The sequence below is a fragment of the Budorcas taxicolor genome, chromosome 13, assembly GCF_023091745.1.
Source record: "Budorcas taxicolor isolate Tak-1 chromosome 13, Takin1.1, whole genome shotgun sequence".
NCBI classification, from domain to species: Eukaryota; Metazoa; Chordata; class Mammalia; order Artiodactyla; family Bovidae; genus Budorcas; species Budorcas taxicolor.
In genome coordinates, this window is record NC_068922.1 from 51833030 (window position 1) to 51844337 (window position 11308).

Consider the following 11308-nt stretch of genomic DNA (forward strand, 5'->3'; position numbering starts at 1 on the left):
CCCGCCCGGAGTGAAAAGGAGTACGGGTGAGGGCGCGGGGCGGGCGGGCGGGACCCTGGTCCGCGCCGCACGGCCTCCGGCGCCAGGGAGGACCGTCGGTGCGGCATTAGGACCCAGGCGCGGCCCAGGGGTGTGTCGCCGGCTCCCGCCGCCGGCCTGTAGGAGACTGCGAGGTAGGGGTCCGAAGCCCCGGGTGAGGACCCGGGGCGTGCGCGGGTGTGCAGCGGTTCTGCGGCTGACCACTGGGCCGTGGCCGCGGGCACCAGGTGCGCGTTCCATCTCCAGCCATGCGGCGGGTGCCCGCGGCGGGAAGGCCGTCCAGTCTCCGTCGCAGAGCCGTGCTGGGCTGGGAAGCGGAGCCGTCGAGGCGCTGGGAGGAACGCGGACGACGCCGGTTTTCCTCGGCCCCCGGCGTAGTGGGCGAGAGGGTCTTGGGGGCTTACCAGCCGGGGCGGTGGTGCCCGGGTTGAGTTCGGCTTCTAGGAAGTGGAAGTCCAGGTGGGTACACGGGTGGTTGGGGGAAGCCCAGGACGGCTTCGTGGGCACTGCGCTCTTGACTTAACGCCGTTTTAAAACAGCAGTGTTTGAACCTACGAGATAGCTGGGGGAAGGGTGGAAGTCTTGCAAATAGCGGGGCGGAGTTGTGGGGTCCCCAGCACCTCGAGCTCCAGGGTCTTCGCAGGCGGGCGTCACCCCCTCGGAAAGCCTCATTTTACATTCTACCCGACACCTCTGGCGCTGCGCGGAAGTCTGCCCACTCTTAGGGGTCCCTGGGCCTCTGACTGTCTGTCCCCTGTGCGGCCACGGCAGTCTCTCGGCCGCCGCTCTGACACCTGAGGGCCAGCACCGCGGTGTACTGTTTACGTGCACGTGAATCTGGCGGCATGGGAGTAGGTGTGCACCGTCCCCACCCTTCCATATCCTCGTCCCTCTCTTCCTCTGTCCACCCCCGCGCCTCTGCTGCCAGGTTTACTGCCCCCGCGCCTCCCTTGTGCATGCCGCCCGGGCTCCTGCCCCGGGAGACGGTCCGCATTCTGCACGACCCCTCCCGCCGACCTCCTCGGCCTCCGAGTCTGAGGCTCTTTCCTCTCGTGCACGCGGCCGCTTCTGTTGCTTCCTTCCTTGAACAGCAACACAAACAGCGTGGAGCATCCATCGGGGGCCCGGCGCAAAGAGCGCGCACGCCCCACCCCACCCCACCCCACCCCACCCCCGCCCCCGCGCCATCTCCCAAGAGGAACCAACGGCTCCGCCTCCCAGGAGGCCCGGAAAGTGCGTGGCGCTGAGGGAAGGAGGCCGTTGCCCCAGGTCACCCCGTGTGACCCCGGGCGCGGGAGGTTAGGGGCGACTGCACGTGTGATGGGTCTTGATGGCGCCAGGGACCGACATGACAGTGAGAGCCGAAGAGATGTGCTGGAAGAAGAGCCTCGGCCCAGTTCCTGGACTTTGCAGCGAAGGCTTGAGAGAGGGAGGCTGTCTTCTCCAGGGAAGGTGGCCAGACAGGTCTCCTCCTTCCAGAGTTCTACAACTAGCGTATCCTTCTTTCCTTCACGGGGTACTGTTAATTATTCCTGGAGAAAACATGCTGAGAACATCTCCCCGCCTCCCTCCTTTCCCACCTGGGCAAGCCCCTAGCAGATGGGTTGAAGAATAACAGGAAGTAGCTTCCTCTAGCTCCTCAAGGGGCCCCTGTCTAGTGCTGTCCCCTGCTCCTTTTTCTCCCGGGGGCTCTGGGAAGGATAAGAAAGACTCAGCAGGGGTTGGTGAGGGGTAGGCAGCAGATGTGCAGGAAAGGCTGTCCAGACACATGGAGCTGGTGACAGTTCTTTGGTTTGCCTTACAGAAAACTCTTCTGTCATGTCGCAGAATGGATACTTTGAGGATGCAGGTGTGTACCTTTCGGGTGTGGGTGTGTGTAGAGAGCTCCTTGGTCAAAAGACTTTAGGGGACCTAGTCCATCCACCTGGGTAATCATGGTCCTCTGCTGGTGCTGGGATGCCTTTGGATTCTACCTCCAGGAGGTTGTGGTGTGGTCAGAGAGGCGGCTAACACTGCCCTGGACACTAGCTGGTCTCTGGGGGTCCTGGAGTCCTGGGAGAGCGACCGGCTCCCCATCCTGGGCTATGTGGACCATCTGATATGTTAACAATGCTCTGGTTATCTGACCAGGTTTTAGGCCAAATGTTGTATCTGCCCACATTCCTAAGATCCTGCCCAGCCCTGTGAGGGAGGGGCTGCGACTGTCCCTCTAAATTGCAGTCTGCACCTCAATTTTCCCTGCTTGCACCAGCCTAGTTCTCTACCTCCCCGTATCTCTGGGGTGGGTACATGCTCCTGTGCCCAGATTCAGGAAGCGGCCTGAGCATTGTTCAGTGAGACAGTGCCTGGACAGAGTGGCAGTGTGCTCTACATAGGGTTCCCAAGGCATGATGACTGCATGTGCCAGGCTGCTGGTGGACAAGTCCCAGGAGCCTTGCAGTGAACTAGTGGTGTCTATTGGGTAGGACCTAGGTTGAACTCAGGATAGGGGAGAAGTGGGGCAGTGTGAGGGACATTCTAGGGAATAGACAGTGCTGGTGGGGGTGGTAGAGGCTGGGACAGGTTGGGGCTGGGAAACCAAGCAGTCTAAGCAAAGCAGGTCTAGAACTGGGGAAGATAAGTGTTTTTTATGGACATGAGCTCCATGACAAGTAGGGAAGGATGTCTTTTGACTTAATAGTTCTTCTCTGGGCTCTGGTGCAGTGCAGACCTGGAGCCTAGGGGTTACCAGTTCATGAGGGTGTTGATAGGGGAGGCCTAGTGCTTCCTACCCAGAAAAAGCCCAGGCTGAGCACAGGATACTGGGGGAACAGGGCCTGGGATGTAAAGAGGAAACCAGCAGACTAGAGTGGAAGTGAGTCAGGGTGAGTCACTGCCTGGCAGGTGGAGGCGAGCTACGTATGACCCTTCCCTGTCCCTCCATGGGTGTTTTTAGGTGTTTGTGGGATCTGAGCTACAAGGGCCCCAGGAGAATCACAAGTGGTGGACCACAGGGGACCCACAGGACATAGTGAGGAAGAGGGGCCAAATGGGCCAAGAGTAAGGCAGGGAGGGCCCTCGGTGGACTTGCCAGAGGAGGAAGGTTCTGTTGAGCCTTGAAGAAGGCCCTCCAGGGAGGGAAGCCCTCAGCTTGCAGGACAGGAGCTGACCTGCCTGGGGTGCTGGCCACCTGGCTTGAGGAGGAGATTGAGGTGGGGATGGGACTGGGCCCGAGGGACCAGGGATCTGGACTGAAGCAGCAAGGCTGGCTCAGGCTGTTGGCCCAGAGGCAGTGAGAAGCCCCAGCAGGGCTCAGGGCAGCATGTCCGCAGGTGGCTTCCTGTAGGAGGGAGCCTGTGCTGGGGGGCGGCTGCAGGAACTGGGAGGCAGACCAGAAGAAAGGGCAGCAGGCTCTGTGCCCTGGGGGCCCAAGGCCCGAGATGAGGCCTCCTTCTGGGGTCCTGTCCCCTCTCTGTCCCTGGCTCTATTTCTCTGGCTCTCCTGCTGCCTGGGCCTTGTCTGATGTCAGACTAAGGCTTCTCAGCCTTAATGCTTTGCCCCCACACCCTCCCTGTGCCAATTGAGGTCTGGATACTGCAGGGCTCTGGCTTCCGTTGGGTTGCTTCTGGGGAGGGTTGCTTCTGGGTTGCTCGCTCCCCAGAAGCCAAACAGCTCCCTCCTCCCTGGGGAGCCAGACAGGTCCAGGTCCCACAGCTTGGAGGTTCTGGGAAGGCAGCGGCCAGGCAGTCTCAACTGTGTCATTGTACCATGTACCTGGCCCAATGTTTGTGGAACGAACATGTCTTTCTTTAGCTAAAGGATATGCATGGCACAGAACCGTACATGGTTCCCACAGCTGAAGAATGCTGGAGAAAACTTGGGTAGGGGGTGCCAGCAGGCTGCTATGCTCTGGGCTGGGCCAGGACCAGACATGGGGCCTACCTGAACCAAGGCTTCCTTCCCGGCCACTAGAGGACGCCCTCACCACTCACCAAGACTGCACCCAGTAGGACAGCCCAGGGGCCCTGCTCCTTTGGCTTGGCGCCCCTCTCCCGTGTGTAGCACTGACAGCCAGGCCCTCTTGCGGGGGGGGGGCCCTCTCTTGGTGGTGGTTGGGGCTCCAGGCTACCTCAAGTGTGACACAGATGACGCCTCTGAAACCCGTGAGGAGAGCCTGAGGGATGAGGCCTTCGACACGGTCAACTCCTCCATTGTGTCTGGTGAAAGCATCCGCTTTTTTGTCAACGTCAACCTCGAGGTGCAGCCTACCCAGTCTGGTATGGGGGTTGTGGCAGGGACAGGTTGGGGGGGGCATGCATGGGATGGGACTGAACAGATACGGCCCACTTCACTAAGGAGACCTGCAGGGCTGGGGCAGCACCCTGAGCCCTCCCGCTTTCCTCTAGCAGAGAGTGAATCACCGGGCGGCTATGGGCTCCTACACACCTCCCGCAAGGTGAGCGGCCCATTGGCTGGATGGGAAACATTTTGTTCCAGGCCGCTAGCTGGGGGTGGAGGTGGTCGCTTCCCTGAGAGAGCTCATATTAGCCTGGGGGCCGACCACACTGGCCTTCTCTCTCTGGGGCCATCACAACGGAGGGGTCCAGGAAAGGACAGAGGGTCTTATTTATGGGCCTGTCTGGTTCTGTGCACGGGGTCCCCACAGTACCTGAAGTTAAAGAACTTTGAGGAAGAGATCCGTGCACACCGGGACTTAGATGGCTTCCTGGCACGGGCCAGAATCATCCTGGATGAAACGGCCACCTCCCTGGATGACGTGCTGCGGGCTATGCTGTACCGCTTAGCCCAAGACCCTTACAACACCGAGCCAGAGTGCAACCTGGACCTGCTCACGGCCATGCTCTTCACTGACGGAGGGGCTCCCATGGAGGGCAAAGGTAAGGGCTGTCTCTTGGCCTGGGCGGAAGGTCAGGGAGGTGGACCGTCTGACTCTCCGCTTTGTTAGCAGTTCACCTGCTGTCGGACACCATCCAAGGGGTCACTGCCACAGTAACGGGGGTACAATACCAGCAGTCATGGATCTGCATCCTGTGAGTTGCCAGGCCAGCATGCTGGCCTCCCCATGTCACCTCAGAGACAGGCATCCAGTAACCCTGTAGAGGCTGGCCTGCTCAGTCTCTGGGGAGAGTGAGGAATTCATCCCATCTGGTCTTTTTTCCTCCTTAACAGAGGTCACTGGGGTCATACTTGGGAGTTCTGGGTGGCGGGGGTGGAGCCCCAGCTCCCAAGGGTGGCAGCCATGTGCCATGTGCCCTCCCTGTCCCACCAGCTGTACCTCCAAGGCCCTGCTGAGGCGACACGTGTGCATCAGCCGCCTGGTCCGCCCGCAGAACTGGGGGCAGAATTCCTGTGAGGTGCGGTTTGTCATCCTGGTGCTGGCCCCACCCAAGATGGTGAGGAGGGGTTTCGGGTGGCTCTGTTTCCTGGGAAAGAGGGTACCAGGTTACCCTGCCCTCTCCTTGAGGGCATCTCTTCCAGTGCAGGAGGCCTACAGAATTGGCCTCCGAAGGCTGTTCACCCTATCTGTTCATCCCTGGGTTTATCTGAAGAATACTTGCTAGGTCCTCTTCAAGCCCTGATTTCCCCAGAAGTTGCCCAAAAGATTATATTTCCTTCCTGACTGAAAAGAGATACTCGTTAAAAGTATTACTATTCAAACACAGGGGCCTTTCTCTGGCCTGCATGACGCTGACTCTTCTAATCGGCTGACTGTGATTTGTTGACCAAAGAGTCCCACTCTTTCCTGGGCTGTTTACCCCCTGGCCAGGGGCAGGTTATCTCACTTTTGTGGGGGCTGAGACATACAATTTGGGGAATCTTCTTTTATGGGAGAGGATTTAAAAATCTTGAGTAGAAAATGGCAAGGGTCCCTCTTTCCAGGCTTGGGAAGGGCCTTAATGCTTAAGCTTAATGCTTAAGCTTCCATTGGCTTTTTGATGATTCTGCTCCTGCAGATGGCCCTTCAGATGGCCCCTCCCCAGGCTTTCTCTATGCAAAGGGGTGCTAATGGGATCATAGACACACTGCGAACCTCTCTAGATGTTACTGTGCTGGCAACAGAGGAAGAGCATTTAGGGCAGCAGGCACCTCATGGGTCAGAGGAGTGACAGCTGACAAGGTGGCCAACAGTTGGAAAGAGCAGAATCCCTAGGGCTGAGTGGCTAGACTGGCACCTTGAGACGCACCAGCCAGCCTGACACCTGGCTCCGCCTCGGAGAACAGGCCTGTTCTAAAGCTACCAGAAAGCAGTGGGCACGGCGCAGGTGCAGGCCTGGGACGCAGCTTTGGGCAACCCAGAGGGGAGGATGCCGCTCCCAGGGGCCAGAGTTGTCGAGGTGAGACAGGCTGCTGTGGTGGAGGCTGGACACAGAGTTCACAGACAGGGCTGACCTTGGCCAGGCGAGAGGGAGAGGGCTAGATGGCCTGGAGCCCCTCTGAAAATCAGATAAAACAGCAAACAGTGCAAACGCCCCAGGTGAAAAGTAGCTGAGCAAACTTTTTTTTTCCATCATCAGGATTTCATTATCCACAATTACACAGATTTAACCTGAGTGTGTAAGAAAAATACTAGGTCAGTGGTAGTCTAGTGATCTGCTGACCTGGTGGCAATCGCGGCAGGATCCACGATGTGTGACTGTTGGGGGACTACACCTAGATCATGGGGACAGAGTGGCCAGGGCTGGGGAGGGTGCCCTCTGCTCTACAGTGGCTACAGATGTGACTCTTGCCCCACCCCCAGAAAAGCACCAAGACCGCCACAGAAGTGGGGCGCACATTTGCCACCATGATGTTAGACATCACCTTCCGCCAGAAGCTCCTGAAGACCCGCACAGAGGAGGAATTCAAAGAAGCCCTGGTCCATCAGAGACAGCTGCTCACCGTAATGAGCCACTGTCCGAGTATCAGCATGGATTACAGCACGAGCTCCATCTGCATCGTCAGACCCCCACAGGTGCGGGCCAGACGTGGCCTGGGCGGGCAGCCCAGGGCAAGGGCACAGGGCTGATGGGCATGTCCTTTTCCCAGCCCCCACAGCAGAAGGACTTTCTCCCCATGGGGAAGGGCATCCAGGAGGACATCGCCCGCAGGTTCCCCGTGTACCCACTGGACTTCACTGACGGTAAGTGCCCCATGACCCTCTCAGAGCTTGGCCTGTAGCTCAGGCCCCCGGCCTGGCCTGTGTCCCCACACACACAATCTCCATCCCGTCTCCCTTTCCTAGGCATCATTGGGAAAAACAAGGCTGTGGGCAAATACATCACCACCACCCTGTTCCTCTACTTCGCCTGCCTGCTGCCCACAATTGCTTTTGGGTCCCTCAATGATGAGAACACAAATGGAGCCATCGGTGAGGGGCTGGAGGCTATCGGGGAGTGCTGGGGGGCCAGGCCCATGGTGCCCCCTGACCACCTACTTCCTCAGACGTGCAGAAGACCGTGGCCGGGCAGGGCATCGGAGGCATCCTGTACGCGCTCTTCTCTGGGCAGCCGCTGGTGGTGCTGCTGACAACCGCGCCCCTGGCCCTCTACATCAACGGTGCAGCGGGGGTGAGAGCGGGGAGAGGGTTCCTGGGGTCCTTCCCCCAACCCGGCCCTGACTGCTCACTCCTGTCCTGCCCCTGCAGTAATCCGTGACATCTGCGATGACTACAATCTGGACTTCAGTACCTTCTATGCGTGGACAGGCCTGTGGAACAGTTTCTTCCTCACACTTTATGCCCTCTTCAACCTCAGCCTGGTCATGAGTCTTTTCAAGAGGTAACAGAGCCTTCCCTAAGCTTCTGGGACTTTCAAGCAGGAGGGAGACCAAGGCCAGGGACATGGGTCAGCTTCCATGCCACCCTCCAAGGCCCTGTAACCCTAGATAAGATGGGGTGCCCTCACCATATCACTACCCCAAGGGGAAAGTCTGGGGCCCTGGCCCTCTTCATGCAGGAGGTAGGAGCCATGCCAAGGCTTGGGGAAACCCACCCTCTACAATTCACCCCATCTTATGAGACATACCTTCTGCTGGCAGGTCAACAGAGGAGATCATTGCCTTGTTCATTTCTATCACATTCATCCTAGATGCTATCAAGGGCACAGTCAAGAGTGAGTATTATACAGCCAGTGGCCACCTGCTGCAGGGGAAGCTGAGTTGAGATGGGGTACAGACTGTGGCAGAGCAGCCAAGAAGAATACAAGCTAAGGCTGCTTCCGCGGTCCAGGGTGCCATGGGAGTCATGACTGACACAGCGCAGCAATTAGCAGGTGACAGAGCTGTCAGGCAGGGTCAGAGGCACTGGGCCAGGCAGGATTCGCTGTCAGAAATGGACAAAGGGCAGGGTGTGGGGTGATGGGTAGACAGGCAGGTTGAGGAATCCTGCCTGACAGAAGGCCAGCTCTCCCCTCTTCCGCCCAGAATCCTTTTCTCCCATCAGGGCTCCTTCCACCCACAACCAGGAGGAAGTTGCTAGGCCTAGGCTCCCAGAGCCCAGATGGCTGAATTCTGATGGTCTGTACCCATAGTCTTCCAGAAGTACTACTATGGCCGTGACACTGGACTCTTCTTCAAAGATAAGTCCTCCTTGGTGAGCCTGCTGGACCTCAATAGTAGCCTCCACACTGCCCTCAACACCAGCTTCCTGACCAGCCCACCGGAGCTAACTTCAACGGGCAGCCAGGACTCCGAGCCCCTGGCCCGGGATACAGCTGTGCTCAGCCTCCTCATCATGCTTGGCACGCTCTGGCTGAGCTACACCCTCTACCAGTTGAAGAAGAGGTGAGGGGTGCCCCCTCGGGTCCGGGAAACACAAGCCCCCAGGCCACACTGACACTCACCTGCCTCCATAGCCCCTACCTGCACCCCTACGTGCGTGAGCTCCTGTCAGACTGCGCCTTGCCCATTTCGGTGCTTACCTTCTCCCTCATCTCTTCCTATGGCTTCCAGGAGATTAAGAGTAAGTTAGGACCAGCCGTGGGGTGGGATGGGGTGGGTTGCTCTGTGGGGGATGCAAGCTTGAGCAGGGGCCTGTACCCTACTGCAGTGGTCAAGTTTCGCTACAGCTTGAGTGACAGCCTGTTCGAGATAGCTGAGATGCACTCGCTATCCCTGGTGGCCATCAGCAGCGCCATGGGCCTCGGCTTCCTCCTCTCCATGCTCTTCTTCATAGAGCAGAACCTGGTGGCTGCCTTGGCTAACGCCCCACAGAACAGGTTTGCAGGGCTGGGGACGGAGGGGTGAGTATGTGCCCAACCTTTCAGAGGCCAAGAGGGCTCTGGCCATATGTGACCCTGCCCGCTGCAGGCTGGTAAAGGGCACTGCCTACCACTGGGACCTCCTGCTCATTGCCATCATCAATACTGGGCTGTCTCTGTTTGGGCTGCCCTGGATCCATGCTGCCTACCCCCACTCCCTGCTGCACGTGCGAGCACTGGCTTTAGTGGAGGAGCATGTAGAGAACGGGCACATTTATGAGACGTGAGTGTGAAGAGGGCCCCTCGAGGTGTGAGGCCCGAGTCACGAGGGCCCCGAGGTGTGGGGCAGCCCTGGGCCACATGGGACTTAAGGAGGGATATGGCTTGGGGGGCAAGGGCCCAGAAGTGCCAGAGCCTGGTAAGCACGTGACCTGGGATGGACACGGCCCCGTGGACCAGGCCAGAGCAATCCTACGCGCTGCACCCTCGCAGGATTGTGAACGTGAAGGAGACTCGGCTGACCTCCCTGGGCGCCAGCGTCCTGGTGGGCTTCTCCCTCCTGCTGCTGCCCTTCCCACTGCAGTGGATCCCCAAGCCCGTGCTCTATGGCCTCTTCCTCTACCTCGCGCTCACCTCCATCGACGGCAACCAGCTCTTTCAGCGCATGGTGCTGCTGCTCAAGGACCAGGCGAGTGGCCCTGAGGGCGGGGGTAGGGGTGGGGCATCTGGCTCCAGACCTGCCCACACCTGGTCCCTGCCACCCACAGACGTCATACCCACCCACCCACTACATCCGGAGGGTGCCCCAGAGGAAGATCCACTACTTCACAGGCCTGCAGGTCCTGCAGCTGCTGCTGCTCTGTGCCTTTGGCATGAGCCCACTGCTCTACATGAAGATGGTCTTTCCCCTCATCATGATTGCCATGATCCCCATTCGGTATGGAGGGCAGACAGCAGGCAGAAAGGACGCAGCGGGGCGGGAGAGGGTGGGCTGGAACGGCTGCTCTCTGCCTATTCCTCCCTGCCCCAGTGCTTATCCTCCTGCCTGTTCCTCCTCCCCGCAGCTACAACGTGCTGCCCCAAATCATTGAAGCCAAGTACTTGGATGCCATGGACGCTGAACACTGATGCCCTGACTTGCAGGTCCTGGCCACCCCCCATGCGCCCGTTTCTCCAGGTCTCCCCAGGCTGGCTGTGTAGCTGTGTGTGGGCATCCGGGAATGTGGCTCTGTGCTGCAGCCCCTCACAGCTGTCCCAAGTGGCCAAGGGTGCCTGGGCACTGAAGCAGCTCTGAGGGATGTGTCTGCTCCTCTTCCCACTAGCCCTTTGCTTTGGGTCCAGAGTGCTGCTCAGGGCAGCTTCTGCCCAAGCAGGACGGATTTTCTTTTGATAAAGAGTGTCAGGTGGCCGAAAGAGAAACCATTTCCTTGATTGTGTAAGGAACTTGCTGGATGCACATTAGAGAATAAAGCTCCTATTTCTATGCTTCTACATGCCACCTCCATCCATGCTGCCCTGCCCCAGCCTCTGAAGGCCACCCAAGGACTCTAGGGAGGAAGAGACCCTCCCAGGGGAAGAGGGATGAAAGGGACTGACTGTTAAGTGCCACTAAGGGTTGTTACTTCCAACTCCACACAGCACCCCAACAGGGAAATGTGGAAGATCCAGGAGGCCCTTGTAATGCCATGTTGCCAGGAACCTGCAGGGAACGTGTTCTAGGAACAGCACGTGCAAGGGCCCCAAGAAGGAGGCTTGAGGCCACTGAAGAGGTGGCTGGCGGGGTGGGACAGGCACAGTCACTGTGCTGCTTGCAGGATGGATCAAAGTAAAAGTGGTAGTCACTAAGTCTGTTGGACTCTTTGCGACCCCATGGACTGTAGCCCGCCAGGGTCCTCTGTCCCTGGAATTCTCCAGGCAAGAATACGGGAGTGGGTTGCCATTCTCTTCTCCCAGGGGATCTTCCCAACCCAGGGACCGAACTCAGGTCTCATGCATTGCAGGCGAATTCTTTACCGTCTGAGCCACCAGGGAAGCCTGCAGGATGGGTAGCTAAGTTTAAAGAGGGGGACAGAAAGTATACTGTGCACCTAGGA

The 11308-nt window shown here is 58.7% G+C and overlaps 1 protein-coding gene across 1 annotated transcript; it reads left to right on the forward strand.

Annotated features, from left to right (window-relative positions):
• The first annotated feature begins 1857 nt into the window (after positions 1-1857).
• On the forward strand, positions 1858-10343 carry SLC4A11 (solute carrier family 4 member 11). Its single transcript, XM_052650923.1, has 19 exons — positions 1858-1888; positions 4143-4295; positions 4425-4474; positions 4685-4916; positions 4988-5069; positions 5309-5432; positions 6779-6991; positions 7066-7159; positions 7262-7387; positions 7462-7575; positions 7664-7796; positions 8056-8129; positions 8547-8799; positions 8871-8977; positions 9065-9233; positions 9325-9498; positions 9708-9903; positions 9983-10152; positions 10280-10343. Exons 1-19 carry the CDS (start codon positions 1858-1860, stop codon positions 10341-10343), a joined length of 2559 nt encoding a protein of 852 aa, XP_052506883.1.
• Positions 10344-11308: the final 965 nt, after the last annotated feature.

Coding starts and splice junctions, on each gene's coding strand:
- SLC4A11 (XM_052650923.1), top strand. CDS start 1,858: ATGTCGCAGAATGGATACTTTGAGGATGCAG. Junction 7,576..7,663: donor CCTGGCCCTCTACATCAACG/GTGCAGCGGGGG, acceptor CTGCCCCTGCAG/TAATCCGTGACATCTGCGAT. Junction 10,153..10,279: donor ATTGCCATGATCCCCATTCG/GTATGGAGGGCA, acceptor TCCTCCCCGCAG/CTACAACGTGCTGCCCCAAA.